Source organism: Mauremys reevesii, linkage group 7 (genome assembly GCF_016161935.1).
Source record: "Mauremys reevesii isolate NIE-2019 linkage group 7, ASM1616193v1, whole genome shotgun sequence".
Lineage (NCBI taxonomy): Eukaryota > Metazoa > Chordata > Testudines > Geoemydidae > Mauremys > Mauremys reevesii.
The window spans coordinates 100,813,554-100,840,906 of NC_052629.1; the positions used below are offsets into that span (position 1 = coordinate 100,813,554).

Here is a 27,353-nt window from a genome sequence, read left to right on the forward strand (position 1 = left end):
GGGATGCCTATCCCAGTGGAATCCCTACACCCACCCATGCAGCAGTGAGTGTACAATGTGGTTCAAAATCAGACAAAGGAGGCCAGGGGAAAAGAAAGGTGGCTTGTTGGTCACAGGCAGATTCTGCGTGCTACTAGAACTGTAACAACAGGCACAAACAAACTACACTGGGAAAAAGTTGGGTAACTTATTTCCATGACAATGGAACAGCAGATTGCAGTAGCAGAGATATTTTGGGGTATAGAACTAGGCAAATATTTCCCTATACATTATGAAGTCTTACCTAACATACTGAATTTTTAAAACATTTTTTCCACTGTATTTTTATGCAAATATAACAACCTGTCTTTTTTAAGTGCAATGCTGCAGCAAGATAGGGAATATGATTCCTAGATGCATAAACCAGGGAAATATTGAGTAGAAGTAGGGAGGTGATATGCTGGCAAATGAAGTTCCATGTCAATAAATTCCAAGTAATGCACTTTAGAGAGAAATTTTACACTATTCATACAACTTACATGATTCCATATTAACTGTAGCAATTCAGGAAAAGAACCTGTTCATCACTGTAAACTGCTCAATGTGCACCCACGATCAAAAAAGCAACCAAGATGTTAGGATGCATAAGGAATTGGACAGAGAATAATACTGAAAATATAACATTATTCCACATCTTTCACTTGTATTGCTGTTTCCAGTTTCCTGACTCCCCATCAGTCTGCCAGGTGCATGATGCAAAGGAGCCAGGCATGCAAACTAGTAGGAAACCAAGCAGGTTTTGAAGCCAACCTAGCAGGCAGCATTCAAGCAGATCCTGCCTGGTTTTCATCAGAACAGTTTGATTTTGACAAATTGACCATTTCCAATAGAAAACCGTTCCATCTAAAAAATTTCCAACCAGCTGTAAAGAAAAAAAATATTTTAAGTGGCATTTGTTTGTAACAGGATTTTCAGATTTGTATTTAATCATGTAGGTAAAATGCCATCTAAACTACCTACTGTATATGCCGGTTCATAAGCCAAATTTTTTTTAGTAAAAAAGGGAAGCACCAGAGAAGGGGGTTGGCTTATGAATGGGTATAGAGAGGAAGAGGTGGGACACAGACCTAACAGAGGGAGCAAGGAGAGGCAGCACAGCCAGAGGGGAAGAGGCAGGGCCAGAGTCTCTCCACTTCAGGTCACGCTGCTCTCCCCACAGCCTCTGAAGCAGCTGCAGCTCCAGGGCTGGCAGGCTGCAGCCATGCCGGTTGGCCCCGCCCCCCAGAGCAGGCTGTGGCCATGCCTCCGGAGAACGCTGAAGCCATGCCACCCAGCCCAGCCCACTGGAACATGCTGTGGCCACGCTGCCCAGTCTGACCCGCCGGAGCAGGCAGCAGCCGCGCTTCCCAGCCTGCTGGAGCAGCTCCAGCCAGGTCAGAGACATCCTCCTGTGGCCCTTCCCAGATAAGGTGGGATGGGATGGGGAGAGTGTGGAGGCCCCGGGCTAGGGGTGGGGTCATGTGGGGGGTGGTCACAGGGGTTACTCTCCTGACTCGCAGCTTCTCCCCCCCAAAAAAATTTCCCCACCAGTTGCTATCCCGGCCCATCAGGATAAGCAGCTGGTGCACCGGGACACTTTGTTTACTTAGGTTTACCTCCGTGCCTGCGGATGCTCAAGGTAAACAAGCCATCTCGGCCCACCAGCGGCTTATCCTGATGACCCAGAAGCCAAAGTTTGCTGACCCCTGAATTATAGGGTCGGCTTATTAACGGGTTATAAACATTTTCAATTTTTACTTATCCATCTTGGGGGGAAGGGGTCATCTTATAAATGAACCGGCTTATGATCGAGTATATACGGTAATTTATTAGGTGAAACTCTCTAATCTGACATGTTTCCATGGACAGAATCATAGCTTATCACTATGGTATCTAAATCTTGACAAGGAGATGAGCATTATTCATATTCATAATGAGAAGACCTTGGAGAATTAAGATACTGAAAGCAACAAACAGAAAAATCTCTTTGCTATTACATTACCCACTCAGAGAAAACTCATCTATTAGGCATTTATTGTGCCTTCTGCAAAAGCATTTTTCTGAAAGGTTTTTGTGATGAAGGAGAGAGAAGTGTGTGGTGAAGTGTAAGACCAAGAGAAAAGGAGGTGCCTGTTTATAGAATTCTTGTTTTGGCGAAATCATCCAAAAAGGGGGGAGGGGCGCAAAAGAACAATAAATTATCATGGTTATGATCAGCCTTAAGAAGGGACAAGAGTGAATAAACAAACAAACTACTGTAGTACCTATAACATAGAAAATTCCATAAAGGAGCAAACCAGCTTGCTCCAGCCAACCCCATATCCTATTTCTAGTACCTTCTTTTCCCAGTTACTCCAGAGTATGACAAAATCCAAAAAAACCTTTAACTGTGTTTTACTAATGCTGCAATTTTTCATGAGTGGGGTGGGGGGTTACAGCTCCCTACTTTTACTGTAATTGATCAGTTTATGCCCTGTGGCATAAAATTTAAGTAGCTATTTATGTAGCTGTTCACATAAGCCCGGAGTGCTGAAATCAAACATTTCTTTTTAGTCTCTACTCGAATAGTGTGTTGTGGCTAATATTGTGGGAAAATTTCACATTACTGATTTTTTTCATTCAGAATCAGAACATAAACTTCAGAAATGCAAAATTTTCTGCAGAACACAAATTTTTGAAAAATTCCTTTTTGGAAGAACTGAAATGCCATTTTTCAAGAATTTCCGTTATGGCAAGCTGGCTCACCAGCTGGGCAGCCAGGCAGCCTAAGGCTCCCATCAGGCAAACTCTAGGGGGAGCAGAGCAGGCTGGGAAGCCTACTAGGCAGGTAGATGGGGAATCAGGATAGCTGGGCTGCTAGGAAACTGGGAAGACTGGCAGAAATCCATTCTGTCAGAAAAACTTCAACTAGTGTTAGTTGTGGCTAAATTTACGGACACTTGGTCTGACAATCTAACAGCCTGAAAGAAGAGAAGATGCAGCAGCACTTAATTTGTGCAAGGGCTTGCCAGGGCTGAGCCCCAGCACCTCTAGGTGTGGCAGTTCATAGCCCCGGCACATCTGGGCTTGTTGCATCAGTAATGAATGTAAAAAAATTGCTTGAGCCCCAGCACCCCTTTCATTACAAATTAAACACTGAGATGCAGTATCTCCTTCAAGCCTCAAGCTCTGTGGTTTATCTACACCAGCAGCATTCCAGATCTGGGATTGTTGGAATGCTGCTGGTATAGATAAACCACAGAGCTTGGGGCTTGAATCACAAAGACAGAAGGTTTGGCTACAGTAAGATTAAGGAAGAAGTATAATATTACTAGGACTAATAACTCCTCTGAGTTCTCCAAAAATATGGCATCAGTGATTGAAGTTAGGCCCTCCAAACCCTGTTAACAGACACAGGACTATATAGCAGGTCTTTCTATATTGGATCAGACTATTAATCGGAATTAGTATACTACTTCCAACAGTTGCCAATACCTAATGCTTCAGAAGAAGGGGCATCTCTCCTCCCCCATTAATGACCCTACCTAACAGTGCAATCCTATATTTGGCCTGGGAGAAGAATTGGATTCCTTCATTACTGGTCCCGGCAGTGTTAAGTTTTTGCCTTGAAGCATAAATTAAGAGCATTCATTAATACAGGATTGTTCTGATTGTGCTGAGGAAAGTTGAAGTAGTAAGAAGCTGACTCTGCAGATTAGTTTCCAGTGATAATGACTCATATATCCCAGAACATTATGACAAAACTGCTGGTAGCATATTGCCTGACACACACACACTGTAATATATAGAGCTAGACAAATAATCTGCAAGAAATAATTTATTCAAGGCATTTTGCCTCTTTCTGTTCATGAAATGTCAGCAAGCAAATCACTATTCCCAAATGTATTTGTTACTTAAAAGTATTCATCAAATTATTTCCTTGAATAACTCTATGTAGTGTTCACAAGAAGCCCAATATCAGTATTCGATATTTGAAATTTCAAATTAAATCTGTCTTGATCAGTTTTAATTGAACACACACATCACATAGTATGTTTCTATTCCCTCAATTGAGAAACAGAGCCTTTAGTTTCATGGTTTTTTTATGTCAATACTTGAGCATTTGATCATTGCTTTTTTTCTGAAAATATGTATTTTCTAAGGCGATAGTGTCACCTTAAGGTTAGGCCCAAAATTTAAGTTCTATAAAAGAAGGATATTACCAAACCTATTATGAATAGACATGGTTTCATTATTAATTTCACAGAAAAGAGGTTTTGGGGATAAACATTCACTGATTATAAGTCCAGCATGACAGCTATTGCAAGAGAGACAAAAAGAAAAAATCCTTAGGAAAAAAGTGAAATACAAATAATGATAATTAAATAGACAGTGTCTGTATAGATATTAAACGTAAAGTGTAGAAAATATTCAGGTTCACCTTTAAAACAAGAGAAAGGGAAGACTCGTGCAATCGGAACAAGAAGAGTATTTTGCACTACACACACAAGCAGTTTTCTAGTAACATACCTGAAATATCAAAGCTGGATCAATATATAAAGATGGTTGTTTCTGCAAGTAAGGTAAAATCACAAATATTTTCATTCACTTAAAAACTAGCCATTTTAAATACTTTTTGCTCTTGTCTCTGTGCTATTCAGACTTCAGCATGATTGTCACTAGTTTACAATGAAGGTGAGCGTTATGCCAAATTGGTAGACAGATTCTGCCTAATTTATTCACACAGGTAGTCTCGCTAATTTAAGCGGGACTTTGCATGAACAAGATTTGGCCCTGGTGTTGCTAAGTACACAGTATTAGTTCTTAATACAAACAATGAATGCAATCATGACAAATATATTCAACCTCCTTTGCTTTTAATGTTTTAGGTTATTTTAACCAATAGTAACCAATCTTACATGCTTATATGCCAAAGAGCATATAAAATTATTACAACACATATTCCAAACTCAGAGTGTAAGTGGGTGCAATTCCGTTGAAGGCAATGGATTTCAACACATCTGCCTCACTCACTATGTGTCCCTGCCTCATTTATGTACATCATTCAACTGGTACATTGAATGAGGTAGGGAAAATAATAGTATAATCATGTAATGAAAGTCTATCATAATGCATATGCACATGGAGACAGAGTTAAGGCTGCATTACACATTTCTGAACTTTTTAGTTTTTAGTGTGGTACTATTATATATTCTCAACTTAGGTTTTTAGTATGGAATATATACGATATAACAAAGTATACTGCAGTAAATAACCTAGCATTAACAGATCTTCTAACATTTAGAAAAACAAAAATATACTACTACTACTCATGGCTTTGTCAATTAAATAAAACTCGTTTCTGGTTTGCATACATAATTGCTGGTAAGACTTCACAGTAAAACAGTTTTCATGTCATGTCTTTCTGCAAAAATGGAAGATTTGAGATGGGTGATAGCTAGAGAAACTGTGCACACCAAAACATGGTTTCTTAAGCAAGAGTATAACAACTGCTTCTTTAAGAGAATCTGACACCTTGCCCTTGTTAAACAAGGCACTGACATTCCATTCCAACAAGGCCCTCAACACCTCATTGGTGCTTTTCACAAGAAAGAGGAAACATGGATCTAACATACCAGTTTTGTCCTGTACATCCTCAGTTCCTCCCACATGCACCACATAATAAAAGGCAAACATAGAAGATGCTGGATTTGTTCCCCAAAAACAGATTTAGCCACCATGGATACAGAGAACTCTGTCCAAATATGAGTAATTATATATTACAAGTAATCTGACAACCCCTTGCAGAAAGAAACACACATGTCATCAGATGCAAAATGATCCGGTTTAAGAGTAAATCTGGATAAAGAATTTGGGAGAACAATAAAATCTTGAAGGAATGAGGGATAGGGTGGGACAGAGAGCTGCAGTTTCCTGGCTCTAGGAGATCACTCTATCCTCTTACCCATCTCGGCAGAACTGAGCTTTTGTGGAGAGGGAGGGGCAAGGGAGGTGATAGGTACAGAGGAAACTGAGGAGGAGCTAGGCACTTTGGAGAAGAAGGAAGAGAGTGGAAATTAGGAGGGGGGGCTGTGTTTGAGGAAGCAGGCAGGTAAAATTAGGGGTCTGGAGAAGTCTGGAAATTTGGAAGGAAAAAGTGAGTAAGAAATTTTGAGACAGAGGGGGGTTAGTATCTGAAAAGATAGGGCTAGGAAAAGAGAACATGGCAGTTTTAGCAAGCAGTTCTGGGTAGGGGGAAAGGAGAGATGAGGAAGGAAGAGAATTCGGGTGCAGAAGAGAAGAGACATGGGGAGTGTAGGGATCTGATGAAAAGAGGACAGATTAAAAGGCTCTGGGGAAAGGTAAAAGTGTCAGGTGAGGGAATTACAGACTCAGCAATGACCAGAGAGAGTGCTCATTATAAAGATCTTGCAGGTAAAAAGCATTGCTCTCAATCCTTTTTCAATGGAAACAATATATTTCCTAACATCCTGAGGAGCCAAAAGACAGGACTTTCTGACTTCAATGGCAGAAAAATTGTCAGAATAGCTGTGACTCTGGGTACTCCCTCCTACCAAATGGAGAATGGGTTTGCGCATTTGCAGAAGAATCAAAATTTATTTTGCAGCTTAACCTTTAGGGCCCTCTTTTTGTTGTTACTATCCTCATAGGTGCAACACATCAGTTTTTAATTGATCTTATTCAACATTAAGTGTTCAAAATGATCATCCCAACAAAACACAGTCTCCTACTTTCTAATATGCTGTAGTTGATAAATTACTGCAAAAATGCTGGACAATGTTCTCGTATCAGCTAATACATGGATTCCCAGGCTGGAATCAACAGCAAGTTCTGCATAAAATATATATATAGCAGTATATGGGACACTGCCATGGGTATAACTTTTTTTCATTAGACATATAGGATAATCCAAGCTAATAATTATCCATTAAAAAGGCAACTCCTGTATTTACTTCAGCATTCAGACATGCTGTAGTCACGCACTTAGAAGTCAGTGGCAAAACTAAGGCCCTTAATTTGCACTTCTTTTAAGACATAAGTGAAAGGCCATCATTATTGTATTCAGGATGGTTTGCCAACTCTCATAATTTTATCATGAGTCTAATAATATTTGGGTTATTTCTTAAAGACCCAACTTGTGCATTTACATAGTTTTGGGAAAATCTCAGCTTTAATTAAAATATTCTAGCCCGTACGGTTATGGAGAAATGTTACAAATTGTTACCCCTAAAGAGTCAAAACCCAGAAGGCAAATAAAAAGATCTCAACATAACTCCGGTTTAAAATTATGAGATTTAAAAAAATCTAAGGGTCGTTTTTGAATGCCTGAATTGTAATTTTTGAATGTGTGATGTTGGCAATGCTATATATCAAGCAAAGCAATCAAGCTTTGTCACAGCACTCTTCCCCCTTAGACAAATTTCTGAGCTGTCTCCAGTGTGAAAATGGCTTTAAGAGACAGGTAGGCAATATGGGCAAGTGATCTTCGACAGAAAAATGATCTTTAAAAGGTTCGTATGAGAGGCACATGAGAGGCAGATTTCAATTATTTGGTCAGAGACAGGATATTATTTTTTCCTTTATGCCTTATCATTCTCTTTGGGCTTAGCACACCTGGAACTATGTACTGAATATTCATATTCCTTAATATTCAGCAATAGAATACTTGGTTTTACTATGCCTCAAGCAAAAAAAAACAAAACCCAAACCTCTTTGTTGCCCCCATTGTACCTGAGTTTCTTTGTGCTTCCAGCAGGTTGCAAGGAGCCCAGCAATTTACAGACTGAGAAAAAGTGGCTTAGACACAATAATTAAATATAATAATCAAAAGAACAGTGAATTATACAGAAACAGATAATGGCATAAATAACCAGAAGCCCTGTTAAAAAAGTGGATATAAAAATATACCTTTAATTAATATTCATTTATCCACTCAGCTTTGACAGCAGTTAGTACAGTCAAATTTGGCAAATCACACACACAGTTTTGGGAAAGAAAGAATAGCTTTGTAATGCAAGAATTTCACATCCAAAAAATGAGTAATATGCAGCTCAGTGCTGAAGAGTCATTTATCTTTTAAGGTGGATGATAAGGTTGTTTTCAGGTTTTTGTCATTTATAATATTGTATCATATGGCAAGTGTGCAGCATAAAAACACAGGGCTTATTCAGACTTCCTTTACACCAGATTTACACCACTGTAACTTCATAGACCTTAATGGAGCTAGTCCAGATTTACATCAACATCCAACCAAAAGCAAGCCATTAGCATGTATTCTTATTATCTGTGACAAAAGCTGATGTGTCTGTGTCTTCTGCACTAATTCTTTATTAATAAATATATGAGCCAATCCTACTAACTCTTGCTCATGTGAGTAGCATCATCAAAGGACTATACACAGGAGTAAAGGTTTGCAGGATCAGTCCTCTGGAGTTTTCTAATTAATAAAGCTAACAAAGTCTTCCTGAAATATACCCCAAGCTGTTCTGATAACTAAAATACTACAATGCATTGATTGTCCAACTTTTTTCTGTATGTTATTTAATTGACATGCCCTAGAATGTAGCCAAATTATCCTTGCAAAACTTCACTGAGCAGAACTTGTCTGCTTTTTGAAACGGACTACTAAGAACAGTGATATGAGTGTGAGGAAGAGAACCACTAAAATAGAGGTTAGTAAAAGAAAAAAAATGTTTACTATGCTTTAGTAGAATATGAAATTCTACTCTATGATTACAGGAAAAAGGCCACTACTTTCTGTATGATCTAGTTTCTACGATCAGCAAAACCAGTTTATCAGCTTGCTCACTGCAAATCAGTCATCTTTCTAATATGGAGATGATTTATTGAGAAAACAGGTGGAAAGGGGGAAATTATTTATCAATAATGGGTTTGGAAAAAGATGAATTATTTGTTCTTTCTGGAGACACAGAATATTTGTATACCTTTCCTGGAATGCTATTCTCACGTTTGTGAAATTGCAGGCCTTAGCTTTTCACCAAAAAGAGGTATTAGTCAAAATGCAAAAAATGTATGTGCAGTTACTATGAATAAGATGTTTACAAGAGCAAATGGTAGCTACGTTTATTTTGGGGAAGTTCTATGGCCTGAGTTATACAGGAGGCCAGACTAACTGATCACAATGATCCCTTCTGGCCTTGGAATCAAGGAATCTAAAAACACTTTTACAGATCTATGAAATTTAGAAATTGTTGTGGTTGGGGTGGGGGGGGAGAATACTGATTATTCCCTTACTTTACACAAAAATACATTCGATAATAAAAGCTACAGCTCATTTCTTGTTTTTATATTAACTGGTATTAACTGAGTTCAAACTAAAAGATTGCATATTGGCAAGCATGCAAAGTCCATACCTTCATCTCTATAACTGTCTGAAGAGCTTTTGTCTTTGCTGGTTCAGGCTGAAGTTGGGTTCTTCTGTGTAGTTCCTGTGGAGGGACACGATAAAAATAAGCTTGGCGACTCATCTTTCCATTATTTTGTCTCTCATATAAATATAGCACAGTCCACAGCAAATTAAAAGTCTGATGTTCAGAACTGCACAAGTCCAAATGCTACAGGTGCATCTTTCTTATGATCCCTCTAGCATCACTGCAGTCTCTATCTTATATTACAGTCAACGCTGTCGGCACATGCGCTATTTCTGAAACCTCTATCAATAATTAACGTCAACAGTGACAAAGCCAGCAAGTAATTTCTTAGTCCAAATACAACACTGCTGCTTTTGCCCAGACATCAAATCATAATTCATTCAATTATAGTACATTGTGTTGCTAATTCAAAAACTAAGAAAAATAAATGTCATTTTAAATCTTTTACTGAAGTTCTCTGCTTAGAGTTTTTCTACCAATATTTGAAGCAAGCAATTTAAAACCATTAAATTCAAATTTGACATTTTAAGAATAGTAATTATATAATGGTTGATGCAGCACCATCTACAGTAGCTTTTGCATTCCAGTTTTCATGTATCACAGTATGATTTTTTCATAGTTTAATCTACAGGTAATAAAAATATAGGGGTTACAATTGCTACACAAAGATGTACAATAAACAAAAGCAAACATCAGCCACTCTTCAAAGCTGAAGACTGGGGGTAGACATTGACAACATTGAGAATTGTGTACAAACCATTAATTGAAAAATATTTTAATATCTATTCAAAAGTACTGCTTCTGATGCTGATGTGAATGTTTCTCAGATACTGTAGGTGACTGTAAATTCCATGGTATTCCATATGTGGTTATTTTAAAGTCTCTGTCCACGTCTCCTTCACATGCATGTGCACAGTTAGAACAAAAGGGGTTTCAGATGAGGTACTCTAGGGTTCTCATTCCGCTGGAATTCAGAATTATCTGTGTAAAGGCTATTGTTTTCTGGCCCTCTCAGCCCCACTGACCTACATGAAAAGTACAATGCCATAGGACATTGCCACCAAACCTTCCCACAACAAGTTTCGGAGCTATGAAGGGGGAGGTGACTAAAATAATGCAGATGGGTTCAGAATTAGCTTACTTGATGATTCCTTGCAGGATTAGTGGGAACTATACTACAGACTGTCGCTGTCTCCTGCAAGTCCTAACTTGTCCATTCCCAACCTTATTCCCATCCATAAAGCTCAATTCCTGCAGAGATACATCTTCAAGGATGGAGGGCAAATGATGCTGTGGATGTGTCATCTTCCCTCCTGCTCCCTTCCTTCATCCAGATCAAGCAATTTATCATCCCTATCTCATTGGGTCTCCATTCTTTCTGGTGAGACTTCAAGGGGCCAAATTTTGGATTTTAATTAGGTAATCCTGTATTCATGTTTCTTCTTTATAAGCCCAAATAAAGATGCCTAAGATACCCTCAAACTATATCTCTAAGCAATTGCTTTTGACGTTGTAAACTAGTACCTTTAAAACCAAACACTAGAAATAGAGGGAATGCATTCCTTAGGGTATGTCTACACTACAAAATTAGGTCGATTTTATAGAAGTTGATTTTTAGAAATTGATTTTATACAGTCAATTGTGTATGTCCCCACTAAGCACATTAAGTCAGCGGAATGCCTCCTCACTACCGTGACTAGCATCAACTCACGGAGTGGTGCACTGTGGGAAGCTATCCCACAATTCCCGCAGTCTCCACTGCCCATTGGAATTATGGGTTAAGCTCCCAATGCCTGATGGGGCAAAAACATTGTCGCAGGTGGTTTTGGGTACATGTTGTCACTCTCCCCTGCCTCCCTCCCTCTGTGAAAGCAGCTGCAGACAATCATTTCGCAACTTTTTGCCTGGATTACCCATGCAGACACCATAGCACGGCAAGTATGGAGCCCACTCAGCTCACCGCTGCTGTTGCGAGCATTGTAAACACCTCGCACATTATACTGCAGTATGTGGCAGAACCTGGTTAAGAGACAGCAGCACGAGGACGATTGTGAGGAGGACATGCACACAGACATTCCTGAAAGCACAGGCTGTGGCAATTGAGACATTATGGTGGCAGTGGGGCTGGTTGATACAGTGGAATGCCGATTCTGGGCCCGGCAAACAAGCACAGACTGGTGGGACTGCATAATGCTGCAGGTATGGGATGATTCCCAGTGGCTGTGAAACTTTTGCATGCGTAAGGCCACTTTCTTGGAACTCTGTGAGTTGCTTTCCCCCACCCCTGAAGCACAGGAATATCAAGATGAGAGCTGCCTTGACTGTTGAGAAGTGAGTGGCAATAGCACTGTGGAAGCTTGAAATGCCTGACTGCTACCGGTCAGTCGGGAATCAATTTGGAGTGGGCAAATCTGCTGTGGGGACAGCTGTTATTCAAGTAGACAAAGCAATCACTGATATTCTGCTATCAAGGGTAGTGACTCTGGGAAATGTGCAGGTCATAGAGGATGGCTTTGCTGCAATGGGATTCCCTAACTGTTGTGGGTCGATAGACGGAACACATATCCCTATATTGGCACCGGAGCACCTTGCCAACCAGTACATAAACTGCAAGGGGTACTTCTCAATGGTGCTGCAAGCGCTGGTGAATCACAAGGGATGTTTTACCGATATCAACATAGGATGGCTGGGAAACGTGCATGACGCTCACATCTTTAGGAACTCCAGACAGTTTGAGCAGCTGCAAGAAGGGATTTACTTCCCAGACCAGAAAATTACTGTTTGGGATGTTGAAATGCCAATAGTTATCCTTGGAGACCCAGACTACCCCTTGCTCCCATGGCTCATGAAACCATACCCAGGCAGCCTGCACAGTAGTAAGGAGCAGTTCAACTATAGGCTGAGCAAGTGCAGAATGGTGGTAGACTGTGCCTTTGGAAGTTTAAAAGCTCGCTGGCACTGTTTGATGACTAGAATAAACCTTCTGTTGCTTGGGCCATCCTCTGGAGTGGAGTGGCTGGGTGCCCAGAGCCTCCCCCCACACACCCTCACGTTCTTGGGCATCTCGGTGAGGAGGATATGGAACTTGGGGAGGAGGGTAGGCAGTTGTATAGTGGATGCAGCGGTGGTCTGTGCTCTTGTTGGCTTTCCTGCAGCTCCACCAGATGCCTGAGCATTTCCGTTTGCTCCCGCATTAGCCTCAGCATTGCATCCTGCCTCTTCTCATTGCGGTCATTTAATGCTTTCCTGGACTCTGCCACTGAATGCCTCCATGCAATCAGCTGTGCCCTATCAGTGTGGGAGGACTGCATGAGCTCAGAAAACACGTAATTACAAATGCGTTTTTTTCGCCTTCTAATCTGCGATAACTTCAGGGATGGAGATGATAGGGGGAGCACAGAAACATTTGCACCTGCGGCGGGATAAAAAGGGAGAGTAAAATTTAAGATGATACATTTCTGAGAACAAAAGGGAGACCCTTTCACAGTGAATCAAGCAATTCACAGCAGACAGCACATGTGCTTTAGGTACAAGGTCACACTTTGCCTTTTATATTGAGCGCCTGCCAGTATGGTGATACATCACACACGGCTGGGCAACAGAATTCGGTTTCCAGGCAGCCATGGTAAGCCAAAGGCTATGCAGGTTTGGCTTCTAATGCCTTGATAACACGTGGGAATGTTTTCAAACTGCAGCACCCTCCTTTCCCATAGCAAGCAATGCCGGCTGGGTTTGCCATTTAAAAGGAGGGGCTGTGGTTTTTGGGTGGATGTGCAGCACAAACCTCCTCCCACCCCTCCGCGTGGCTATTTTGGATGATCCCTTCACTCCTCCCTCCACCACATGGCTATTATAGACTTTAAGGTCAGAAGGGACCATTATGATCATCTAGTCTGACCTTCTGCACAATGCAGGCTATTCTCAGGGATGATCCCTTTTAGCCAAGCGCAAACAGCCCAGCATGAACGGGGTCCTTTTACTGTTCCCTTACAAAAATTCTCCTACTTCAACCAGGTTACCATCAATGATATCACTCTCCTGAGGCTAACACAGAAAGATATAGACCAAATGTTGCTTGAATGCGACCAAAACCCAGGACCATTCGCTGCCATGCTTTGTGCTGCAATACTTCCAGACTACTTGCTACTTGCTTGGCGTGGTAAAGTGTCCTACCGTGGAGGACAAAATAAGGCAGCCTTCCACAGAAACCTTCTGCAAAGGCTTTCAGAGTATCTCTAGGAGAGCTTCATGGAGATGTACCTGGAGGATTCCCGCTCCGACCCCAGACACGTTAACAGACTTTTCCAGTAGCTGTACTGGCCGCGAATGCATCCCAAGTCTTCAGGGCAAATCAAACATTAAACAGTATTGCTTTTAAACCTTGTACTGTAGTTACAAATGTGCACTCACCAGAGGTGCCTTCTCCGCCTTCAGGGTCGGGGATCCTGCCTTGGGAGGGTATTGGCTTCACGGTGATGAAAAGGTCCTAGCTGCCAGGGAGAACGGATTCACACTTTCCAGCTGAGCATTCTCCTCCTCCTCCTCCTCCGTGTTGCATGAGATTCCTCCCTTGCAGGTGTCCATGGACAGTGGTTGGGTAGTGGTAGGGTCCCCGCCCTAGAATGCCATGCAGCTGATCACAGAAGCAGCATGTATGGGGCTCTGACCCAGAGAGCCCATTTGCCTCTTTTGTCTTTTGGTAGGCTTGCTTGAGCTCCTTGACTTTCATGCAGCACTGCTGTGTGTCCCTGTTGTAGCCTCTGTCCATCATGCCCTGTGTGATTTTGGCATATATATTAGCATTTCTTCTTTTTGATTGGAGTTCTGCCTGCACAGATTCTTTTCCCCATACAGCAATCAGATCCAGTGTCTCCCGTTCACTCCATGCTGGAGCTCGTTTGCAATTCTGGGGGGACTGCATGGTCACCTGTGCTGCTGAGCTCACCACGCTGACCAAACAGGAAATGAAATTCAAAAGTTCCCGGGGCTTTTCCTGTGTACCTAGCTAGTGCATTGGAGTTGAAAGTGCTGTCCAGAGTGGTCACATTGGAGCACTCTGGGATAGCTCCCACAGGCCAATAATGTCAATTTGCGTCTGCACTACCCCAAAATCAACCCAGCAAGGTTGATTTTAGCATTACTCCCCTTGCCGGGGAGGAGTACAGAAATCGATTTTAAGAGCCCTTTAGGTTGATGGAATGAGGTTGCTTGTGTAGATGCATTCATTATAAAATCGACGTAACGTGGCTAAATTCGACCTAACCCTGTAGTGTAGACCAGGGCTTTGAATGCCTTAAACATAGCCTACTCCTTGGAGAGCTAATGAAGTACATTTTCAAGGAGGAAAAGCTTCTCTGTAACTGTCAATGGGATTTCAAATTACTTGGAGACTGTTTCATAACCTGGACAGTATAAGATCAACATCCATGTCTTTAATAAAATTTGGCACCAAATGCTGCTCTCAGTTATATCACAGCAACTCCATTTTGTGCTGTCTTCCATATTGCTCCTTATGAATGGGCAAAGCTCCCTCTCAAAACCCATAAAGCCATCTCCTTGTCATCATTCAGTTTCCTCCTCAAAACTCATCTCTTTCCATAATGCTTATAGCAAAGACAACCTGATAAGGACTAAGCAGATGGAGAGCTGTGATTATTACTACTAACCAGCTAAGTATTGGGCACATCCCACTGTCTCAGACAAACAGGAAGAAATAAATGATGCAACTGATGTGTTTTAATTAGGCCACAACTTTATTCACTTAACCTATCGGGCAGTAAATAATAAAGTGCAGGTCATCACTCTTTCCTTAATCTTTTTTACCTATTTAGGAGGGCTGCCAACAGCAATCCCCCTTCCCAACCTAGTCCCACCTCACTGCTTGACCCCACTGCCCTCCCCTCATATCGGGGGGGGTGGGGTATCTGGGATAAAAATGAGCTTCTCTCTCCATTGTACCAGACATTAGGAGCCCCAACACCCTCTTTTCCAGCTTCCTTAGGGCTTAAATCCACTTCCAACTCCTGTTTATCAGTGAACTATATATCCTCTCTAATGAGTACCTGCACCGGACACCTGCCACATCTGCTACCTACTAAGCTGTGACATCTTAAACTCCTTACCTACCTCATCAGTTCCTGACCTGGTATGGGAAAGATGAAAAAAAACCCACCCTGCCCCAGCTAATCTGACAGAGATGGAAAAATTCCTTCCCAGCCTACACCCCCACAAAAAAAGAAAAGATAAAAAGCAACTAGCACAATTCCAATGATAGATCATTAAAAAAAAGTCTTACTTTCACCCCATGAGTGAGCTGGTGGGTGCTGCTGATTGTGACTAATGAGAAAGTTCTTCCTGAATATACAAATACCTTCCCTTTCTCCCACCTGGTCCAGCCCCTTTTTTGCTGCTGCTGCCCAGACAATGACCAACAGCATTCAATTGCAGCGAGCATATTAGATTTGTCTCATCTTCCCCATCCCACTCCGGCACATATGTTAGTCTCATCCAACTGTTACACACCCTTCTCTTTTAGAGTACATCTGCGCTGCAATTAAAGACCTACAGCATAGCTGCAACTGGCCCAGGTCATCTGAATTAGGCTTGTGGGCTATAAAATTGAAGTGGAGACATTTGGGATCAGACTGGCACCTGGGCTCAGACTCCAGACTCAGTGCCACAGGGTTTTTTATTATACTGTAGACCTACCCTTACAGGTTAAGCTTTTGTGATCAGGGGCTGTCATTTGTTATATCTTTATGCACAATGGAATCCAACCTGGTTGCAATTTTAGTTGCTACCACAATATAACTGTTAAATAAAAATAACTAGTTTGGCTCATGATATTAAATCAATTACTACAGTATTTTCAAACATCTCTGAAAACACATCTGGAAGAATTCAGGATTTAATATTTTAAATATCTATACAAACAACTAAAAAAAAAGGGAAGCCAATTAGTTATGAGTTTTCCATGTAAGTGAGCAAAGATTCTTTAAACAACAGTAACTAAATGATTGCATACAAAGGAAGATGCCAATAATTAATACAATAAAAGCTCTTCTTACACAAAAGAAAAAAAATATTTAGCAAAAAGGACCTTTTCCAGCAAAAGGTTTACGAGAAATGTACTCTTCCTCAGCTTCCTGGCTAATTGTATTTCCTAACTGTGCTATGCCTGTATGTGATGTTATATCGCTACAAGACAATAACTCAGCAATCTACATGTATATAGCATGTGAATGAATAAATCAATACAATTTTCCAAAAATCTTAATTTTTACAGTCAAAGAATCATTTTATACTTAAAGCATTCAGGAAAAGTAGTATGTGGCAGGACTGAATTTCATGAGATTTATCCAGAAGCATTCATCTTTGACAGTCCATACATCTTTGGCTAAAGGGAAGGAAATGATGGCTGTTTCCATAGATAATACATGCAGTTTTATTCATGCTTATGATCAATTTGTATGACCTTTGGAACAGTTTAGTATTAAAGTTACAGTTAGGACATTGGTATGCTGAGAACTGCCTATCACACTGACTAATATTGTCTCATTGTTTCCTTTAAATCTCCCTCTCTGTATCCATCAGTTGTCTCTTGTTGTATACTTTGTGACAGGAACGGTCTTTTTGTTGTTGCGTATGTAATGTGCCTAGTACAATTGGGTCCTAGTCACTGACTAGGATTTCTAAGTGCCAGGGTCAATACAAATAATAAATATTAATAAAATAATACATACTTCTTGATAATCACATAGGAGTTGGATTTAGTCTGACTGGGTTGTCTTATTCCACCACTTCTCCCAAGCCCCATGGCTTCCATAGAAGGAAGGCATGATGGAAGTCCAAACATACCATTCAAAAATTCTTACTTCTGGCCTGCAGAATCCCACTGACCAATGTCATACAATGCATCATGCTGCAATGCCACCACTACCAGAAATTGCACTGGCCATAAAGGCTCTGGATAGCATGGAGTGCCGCAAACATTTGGGTGTTTTAGATTTGTTTATTAAAAGATATCCAGTATTGTGTTTTTTAGAAGTTTAAAACTGCCAATTTTGGGCCCACTATGGTGCACGGCACCAGTGAATTTCTAGTACCTGCCCTAAAAATATTTTTTTAAATGTGCATTTAGAATAAAGCAATTAGTGAATGCTCCTTTACCCTTTCTGTTCTGAGCATTTAGCACATAGCTAATTTTTCAAAAGAAAGAAAAAAAAACCTTTACAAGTCACCTTCACTGATGAAATCTCTCAATCACTAACTGATTGTTTCAGCAGACAGTTGAAAACGAAAAATTAATTAAATGTCAACCTCACAGTGAATTTAAACACTAAGTGAATGTCCTAAATTTGTCATCTTCTTCTTCTGTGGAAATTCTGGGGGGGAAAAAGCTGGCCAATCAACTCCCTATCTGATCAACAAAAATTACAGCTAATTTTAAGACTTGACACTGTTCCCAAAGGGCATATAAAGTGAGTTGGAGTATGAACAGAATTCCATACATTACCCAGGGAAACAAATCAGAGTTTCACCCCTTTAGCCAAAGATGAATAGACTGCCAACGATGAGTATTCCTAGATGTCTATCATAGCATAAAGCCTTGCCTCATAATACTTTTCCTGTTAGCTTTATGAATCAATCTGATGCAGGCTGACTTAAAAGCTTTTATTCTCTAGCCCTGCTGGTAAAATGCAGCAGACTTTGGGATTCTGGAGAAGATCAGAAAATGACTCCCCGTTTATTATTTTGTGTGGGTTTTCTTCCAATAAGGTTCAAACATTTGGGGATATCACAAGGCTCAGTTCTTGAATTTATGTTGTTCTGTGTACAATTTTTTTCTATAGGGAAATTGATTCAGAGACATGTTGATATCACTTTATGTGCATAATATATTGTTTTTCTAACTGAGATCATCTAAGGTGCTTTATAATTTGATTAAACAGTTACCTAAGAGACATTCTGAATATGCAGTTACTATAATATAAGGAAACCACATTTTTCCACATTATGTCTTTTTTTTAATTGATGCTGTTTTTGTCTTTTGAAATTGCTTTTATTAAAAGGACCAGGGAGCCTTCTAGAACTTTTTTAAATAAGGTAGTTTTTTATCCTGAAATTTTTGCCTGAAGCTCCTCTTGCTTACATTACAAAATCTTTAAACCACCCCCTGTAACTAGCAAGGCTTCTAAAATAACCTTGGGGGCATGTTCAGTTATTAATTTATGCTTTCATTATACAAACCAGACTTCAGATGGGGTATGTTCAATTTAATTCAGTCTGCAGACTGAAAAACGATTCTCTCAAGAGCTACACAGAATACTGCATACTAGTACAGAGATACCATGATGGTGCCTTGTCATTATGGTGATAAGCACACCAAAAATAGATCTTTTCTTTGGCATCCATGGAGATTTTAGATTTACTATAACTTCTTAGGGTATATGAGGCCTAAATCAGAACTAACTGGTTGCCCACTTCTTCCTCCACATGTATTTTTGGGGTGTTGGATTTGAATACTGGAATGAAACCCAAACCCAAAGTACTAGTTTCTTGGTTACTTTATTCCTTACAGTGGTGTCTCCCACACTAGAAATGTCCTTTGTACAAGGCACAGGAGAACTTGTAAGATCTGCTGTACAGTACTTACATGGTCTCCATTACTGTAGTGTTGGAGCACCTCACAATTTATCATCCCAACCCATCAGAGATAGGAAAGCGCTATTATTATTTTTCGGATGGGGAACCGAGACACAGAAATTAAGAGACCTGCCAAAGGCAACACAAGTTTATGACTAGTCTTGTGAGGATTCGATTTTTATCAGTTAAATGTCAGTAAATACTGATTTCACATACACACACAAAAACAGACGAGAAATATTTACATCAATAATAATGGAAATGTACAGATAGGCAAAGAAAAATGCTGCTTGAGAACTTTAGAGTTTGAGTTAAGATATTTACTTTGATGTGATGTTGACAATTTGCTTAACAATTATAACGCTTTGATCTTTTGAATCTCGAAATCAACTGTCTTTATTGTCTGCTCCCCACTATTTTCTGACATAGCTTATAATTTCCCACACTAGTGAAAAAAAATGAAAAAATGCTTAAATATAAACATCTATATTATTCCTCAGAATTAAAAAATCAAATTCTGCAAAGCCTATTTACGGCAGAGTGGGGGGAGGCTAACACCCTCACCACTGGACCATCCTTCCTCTCTATCTATCCCTATGACAAAGGTACATCTGTGGCTGTGGGTAAAGCAATGGGTGATTCCTTGAAAGCCAACCAGTTTCAATCCCACTGATGTCCCAGGAGGCTGAAGGCTCAGGCAGCAGCAACTCAGAGGCCCACACTTTTCTCTTCTGATCCAATGATAAGCTAAAAGAGTATGTGATCCAGCCCCAGGATGCTAACAGGGGCTGCCCCTCTCTCCAAGCAGCACATAACCTTCTGCAGAGTAGGAAACATGCAGGAGGAGTCACAAGACAAGAGCAAAAAAAAAAGTAAAATATAGAAAAAATAGAGATTGTTAAGAAGGAGCCGAGGCAGATAACCAGAGGAAAATTAAAATGGACAGATGAAAGATGGCAATGACTAGGCTAAATTAGACACAGGAGAGGGCCTCACAGTAAACATAGTTTCTGATATTCCCAGGTAAAACAGGCAAATCTGCAAGTCACAGCAAGTTGAGGCATAAGAACAACTAGTTCTTTCCAACACCTCCACAAAGCAGATGGTTTCCACTCTTCTGGTGAACAAGAGCATTGTACTGCCCCTACACGATCAGCCTGTCTGAACTTTAAAATTTGAGATCAGCAGTATTTTAACATTCTGATCAATTATTTCATTTAAATAAAAGCAAAGGCACTTAACTAAATTGTCAACTTAACTGTAGTGTCCTCCAGCCAAAAACACCATTACAAAGATAGATCAAATTCCATTAAACCAGAATCCTAAAAAAATCTGTAACATAAGAAAGTTACATTATTCTTAATTTATCAGCATACCCTCCCCCTCTCATCTCTCCTCCTTTTCCCTCCACCAAAAAACAAAATAAAATACAGTCATGAAACACTTGAGCTAGCATCTCAGTAAAAAAATTACGATTAAACACATTTTATCTTTCTGACACAACTATGAATTGACAACACTGACATGGTTCCATGCCAGGCTACAGCAGCTAGGAAATAAAACAGCATTTTTGTTAGGTGGGATTCCACATTATCTTGCCACTAACCTTCTGCTAGAGGCCCTCCATCACACGGAGGAAATAGCTGAAGGACATTTTGTTGTGTCAATTGTATATTTATTCAGTTATTTAGTGTAATAAGACTTCGGATGACTGGTATTGGAATTGGGAGCATAGCAATTACACAAATTCACATTCTATAATGTTTGTTAGGGGTATTCCAGGACAGGGGTTTAGGTCAGAGGGCAACATCCATTTTAGCATATTTTCCACCCTTCTCTCCTCCATATGCACCTTTATGCTTCTTCCATTTGTACTCTGTGCGCCCAGTTTCAATTTGGACAGAAGATGGGCGAAAAATAATTTCGCCTTTGTCCCTCAAATGGGGGCAAAATGGTGCTGGAAAAACAAAGAGGGAACTGAACATGAATCAGAGCTCAAATGATCATATGTGCCTTACCCAACACATATGGCGTCCAGACCTTTTAAGCTTGTTGAAAAATATGTTAACATTGTTAACATTTTTAATTGGTTTTACAGATAATATGCACTAAACTTTAAGGGTACTGTATATCTTTTTGTATCATTCACTGTTGCAAACTACACACATCAAAAGAAGATTTTTAGTAGAATTGGCATTGCAGACAGCTGGCACAGAGCCACAGGAAAATGCTGGCTACAGCAGTATGGAGGCCAGAAATCTGTACATTTCTGATAAACTGTGACTATTAGCAATGGTTTTTTTCTTTTCTTTTTTTCTAAAAAGGAATTTTATCTTAGTTTCACAATATTGCAGGTTTATAGTTTAGAATTTGCCAATATCAATGTTTGCATTTAATTTTTGTCATTGTTTTCCTGTCATTGTGCTGGCATAAAATCCGGTGTACCTTGTGTTTCCTTGTTTGTATTCACTTTGGGTCAATTAAGTATATACCCTAGAATCATTTGATTTTCTTGTTTCTTATTCTCTTTTTTGTTTTCTAACCAAGGGCATGTGTTACCTATATTTGTTTAAAACATCATTAGTTCAGGCTATATAGGATTTATCCAACAATGCTCCTTCAGAAAATGATGCCAAACTTAGATCCCAAAAAGGGGCCATCAGAGAAGCTAGTGAACTATTTACAATTTAACTCCAATGCTGGATGATGTGGAGAATTGACTGATTTGTGAAGAAAAAGTTCTGTGGTGACAATAATTGGACACTTCTAGAAACATGGGACCTTTCAGCCTCTGTCATGACCACAACTAGGGTACATCAAGTTTCACCCATTCTCCCCTTTGACAGGAAAACTGAAGCCACTATTCCTCTAACATTATCCCCCTCCCCATGAATCACATCCCTTAGTTTTAGACCGCTGACCTATTCTATTCTTTTCCTATCCAGATAGCATAATATAGGGATTTTATAGTATAAGAGTTTGGGATGGGGTTTTGGGGGGGGAGGGGGAATCACACTGAATCTTGGGTGTTTCAGTTGGAGAAGGATCCAATAAAATATCTTTGCACAGACTCGGTCCTAGAGTTTTTTGAACTAGATTTGTTCATAAGTATGAAGTGCTAGGTAGTTGGATATGGCTTCTCCATTTGTATTTTGAAAGTTGATGTCTCTCCTGTTAAGGATTTGCTTTTCAGCCATTCTTTCTGCTTGGTTTTCAGTTATGTCAACCATATGGGCTAAACAGAATGCTTAGAAATATTTCTCTATATTTATTATCTTCAACTTAATACATAGCCAGTACCGTGTTTTATTTCATTTCTACTTATTAGGTTAAATGATTAAAAATAATTTACCAAGTGTTATCACAGTAGAGCATCTGAGGCATTGCAGAATTTTCCCTATTCTTAGAATACTAAGTAATACAGTATCTCATATACTTTGATTTGGTAAACATTGACTTTTTAAGGAGGATCACTGTATGTGATTATAATTTTTTAAGATTAGTCATGTTTGTCAGTAACATGCTCTTTAGACAAAAAGTAGATGCATTTATAGGGAACAAGACTTGGGACAGTATATCCTGTGGAAGTTTCAAACCAAATAAACACTGCTGAATGCTACATCCTAAGAATAAATATTCCTGTTTTAAGCCTAATTAAATACTATGCTATAACAAAGGAAGAGAAAGTAAGGACTCTGCAAATATTTCAAAATGCATATACCAAAATCCTGAAGCTGAGATAGTAGCTGCTTGACAAATGTTTTGTATTCTCTCAATTCCACAGGGAGGTGCAGACTGCAATGTTTTGCCCATTTAATGTGGCCAATGTCAGCAGGAAATTCCAGTCAGCAAAGAGAGGGCCTATAGCCTGATGTCACTTAATATTTTTTACTACACTCTGATACCTACAATGTGGCTGTATTAGTTTCTATTCAACAATAATGTAAATAGAAATCTTGAATTAAGAATTAAAAGAAAGTACTGGACTGCAGTGTACACTTGATCGATGCTAGGCAATTAAACTGCTTCCCCTTATATTTTGCAAAGTGTGCAGTAAGGCATATGTACTTAGTATCTTGTTGTTCCTTCATTTCTTTCTGGAGAAATAAAAGGTACACTTCTTTTTTCCTGACTTGCAATTTTGGGATCTCATATTTTGCTTGGACATCAATTGGATGACAAGAGTCTATTGCCAGATATCCAGGGACATTTTATAAAAGGTATTTCAAACAAATTTACCTTTAATGAGACTTTAATAAGTTAAGTTTGTTTCTTCAGAGTTCTATTGCTTAGATGAGTCCAGCTCTTCCAAACATAATAACCCCGCTCCACCACCACCACCACCACATACAAGATAAAGCAAATTTTATAACATATGGTTGCCATTTTTGGAATGCGAACAAAATATACAGACAAGAAGATGTTAACCAAACACAAATGTGTCTTATTAAAGGAACAAATACAGGTTATGAATAAATTATGTTAGTACTTGTATGGAAAGTTTATATGTTAATAGTGATAAAATAAAAACTAAAAACGTTGAATGGTTATCCTTCCTGAAACTGTCATAGAACTTACTTTAAAAAAATAGTCTTCTCCACTAAATTGTATCTCCAGTTGAATGATAATGGCTCATGTTCTCTTTTAGCTAAACTGCTCAGAAGGATGCCAACTGATTGCAGAAGCACCTCAGCCAAAATTAACTATCTGCTGTATTGCAGTCTGTTGCAATGACAGATCTTTTGTAGGGACATTTGATGACTCATATGAAGCCTTAATTGAATAGCAAGAATCACGTTGATGAACAGAGGGAAATTATTAATAGTATGACTTCCAGGAGGGAACAGTATCAAATGGAATTTGCAGCAGTGATAGTGTTTGATATTTTACTCTCGCTAAATACTTATATTGCCCCCATCACTGTAGTATCACAGAGTCTGGTTTAAGTATACTAGAGCACGACAAATTAGAATAAGGCATAAATGAAATTATGATCAGGCATTCCAGTACTACAAAAATAAATTTAAAATTAAATCCGATGTATATCAATCATGCATAATGACCGACATAAATTGTTGGGTCACTTGAAGAGATTTGGAAGAGCAAACCACAATGGAGCAAGATGAAATTTAATACAAATAAATTTGAAATCTGACATCAGGGATCAGCAACTTTTGGCATACAGCCCGCCACGGTAAACACCCTGGCGGGCTGGGCCTGTTTGTTTACCTGCTGCATCTGCAGGTTCTGCTGATTGCAGCTCCCACTGGCCACGGTTTTCTGCTCCAGGCCAATGGGAGCTGTGGGAAGCGGTGGCCAGCACATTCCTCGGCCCGCGCCACTTCCCACAGCCCCCATTGGCCTGGAGCGGCAAACCACGGCCAGAGAGAGCTGCGATCGGCCAAATCTGCGGATGCAGCAGGTAAACAAACCAGCCCGGACCGCCAGGGTGCTTACCCTGGCGGGCCACGTGCCAAATGTTGCCGATCCTTGTCCTTCATAGTATTTTGAGATGAAAAACAGACACACATTTGGGGACAGCTACTGTACTTTATTTAGAAAGTAATAAATTCACTGGAAACCTAAACTCATAGGTGAACAAAATACAAAACAAATTTGCAACACATGTATGTGGTGAAGAAACCCACTGTTGTACTAAAATGTATATACACAGCCATGGTGTCAACACAATTCCAGTTCCAGAAGGATCATTCAAAGAATAGACAAAATACAAAGGAAAAGAATAATGATTAGATACAAGATTGATGAATAAGTCATACAGAGGGAATTGAGGAAGCTAAATGTACATAGTTTAGTACAGAAGACTTAAGATCAGTCTATCGACATCCATCAGGTAATTCTACATATTATAGAAATGCATAAATAATTCAGATAATAATTATAGAAGTTGATTAAGAGCACAAAGATCTAAAGCTATAGTAAAGAATGAAAAATTAATACTACATCCTCAAAATTTTAACTGTAAGAAAACAGGACAGATGAAAACACAATCAAAGATTGGGGGTTAAGACACCATCATTATAAGTGATTTTTTTAAAGGAAAAAAGGTTAGGGAATTAGATGGTAAATAATTAAATAGTCTTTGTGGACCATAATCTATGATTATTCAAACAACTTATTATTCATCTACATAAGTTTTTGTTTTGATCTTGATAATGGATGAAGATGAATTGTGGTTTGTGCAGAATAGTTTAGAACATGGACTAAGCTTTGTCGTATTTTCAAGTACTATGTGATCCAATGTGTGTTATCTCTCAATACTCTCTTTTATTTTAAAATACTTTCCATGACTTAGAGCCTATGAATACATAGATACTTACAGTTTATGGCACAGAATGTTGAATTACCTTAGCCACGTTGATTATTAAAGTATGTTTTCATTCTTCGGCACCAAGAAATCTGTTTTTATCAAGAACATGAAAATATTGGGTACTTTTAGGGAAAGACTAAAAACTTGTTTGAACTACTGTAGCATTTTAAGCTGATTTATGGAGTTGGCTATGGCTGGTTTTCTAATGTAAAACACCTGGAAACGTTCGAGGGGGAAAAGAGCTCTGGTTAGTTGTTATGATATGGGATTTCATTCAAATGCTAAAGACAATTGTCATCTGTAATGAAGAGATGTTTTGTGTCTTCAAATCAAAACAGCAAACTGAAACAGCAAATAAATGGCATCAGCTATTCTAGAGAAAAAAATGATACAGAAGTATTTGACATTATTGGAAACACTGGTTTTGCTCTTAAATCTTTTTATTTAGAATGTGTTTGGCAAAAAGAAAAGTTTATAGTCTTTAGATTGCTATTTCAAGAAAGACAAAGCAGAAGCCCCTTTGTCCTGATGAAATCTAACCTTCTGCTGGAAAATATTGCTGTCCATTAACAGCTTATCAAGGACCATCAAGAACAGGATCACCCAATGTCTGTCTCCTTATTTACTTAATTAAGCTGTCACAATGTGCTTGAGAGATACTGGATAGCATTACCAATTTCACCCTTAAAATAGCTCTGAATATTTTAAAAGTTGAAACAGACAAGACTGCTCTGACTAGTTTTGTAGTTACTGAACTTCAACTTGACCACTGAAGAGGATTCTTAAAGATATGAACAAAATACTTCAAGCATGAGGTCTTTCAGCTTTGTGATACACACGACAGAGTGGTTTTCAGCAAGTGCACACCAATCATCTAAACCACAGTAGAATGATTTCATTAATATTTTAGCATCATTCCTTTTATTTTCCAAGAACTATTTATACACAAGGTGTGGACTGAGTAGGTTGTATATTTAATACAAATGATTAATTGTATTCTATTTTATTACAAGCCAGGCATTCTTTGGGAAATGTTAGTCCAACAGCCAGGACACGCTTATTAAAGGTCTAAAATATAGTGGCCCATGTTCCTGAGCAGCAGCAGAAGAGTGCTCAGGAAAGGAAGCTGGGGAGGGAAATGCAGTGAAGGTTTATGTTAGGCTTCTCTTACTCTCCACTGATCAGGGGGACATACTGCTGGTGGGCTGAAAGTGTAAATTAGAGCGGCTCTTAATTGTGACAACTGTTGATGGCCCCAAGGGTCCATTCCAACAGCGAGGGATCAGCGGGGCATCAGGATGCCCAAGCCACCCTTCCCTTTCTCCCAGCTAAACATTGTGTAGAAGTGAAAATGATATAATTATATCAATTATAGACTACTTTTTATCTCTTTGATGTTAAAAGAAACCTTGACCAAAAAAAGACAAATTTCTACCTCTACACCTTCTTTGTGGCTGATACCAATTGAGACATCAGTGCCTTCCTCTGCTCTGCTAGTAGTGCCTGTCTTGATTGTCCATTTACCAAATTTTTTTGATTATCATCTTTCTGTTTCCTCACAAGAATCTCCCTGTAAACACCCACAGAGCCACTATGTTGTCCTTAAAATTCCCCCTCCCCCTGAAACTCTCTTCTGCTATCTATGTTGGATACTTATACAGCCCCTAAAACCATAGTCTCTGAGTGCATCCCAATGTTTTTAATGCATTTATCTTGGAGGTACAATAACCCCCATTTTACAGATAGGAATCTGAGGCACAGAGGCCCAAATCCACCAAGAGACTTAGGGGTTACAACACCTAACTTTTAGGTGCCTAGCCACCCAGTAGAATCCACAAACCCTGGATCAGGCACCTAGGCTCCATATGCAATGCATAGGGAGAGAGGGGTACCTAAAAATGGGATCCATAAAAGCCAGCATACTAGATCAGGAGCCACTTATGCTAGCCAATAGCAGTTAAGGGACA

The 27,353-nt window shown here is 39.5% G+C and overlaps 1 protein-coding gene across 3 annotated transcripts in view; it reads right to left on the minus strand.

Moving 5' to 3' along the window:
- ERC2 (ELKS/RAB6-interacting/CAST family member 2) overlaps positions 1-27,353 on the minus strand; it is an 801,227-nt gene that overhangs the window by 580,356 nt on the left and 193,518 nt on the right. For 2 of the 3 annotated variants that reach the window (XM_039482087.1, XM_039482086.1), the window contains exon 4: positions 9,393-9,467. In XM_039482087.1, coding sequence (XP_039338021.1) covers positions 9,393-9,467 — 75 coding nt within the window. Of the gene's footprint in view, positions 1-4,527; positions 4,570-9,392; positions 9,468-27,353 lie in introns of all 3 variants that reach the window. The other variant, XM_039482085.1, reaches the window with a different exon arrangement.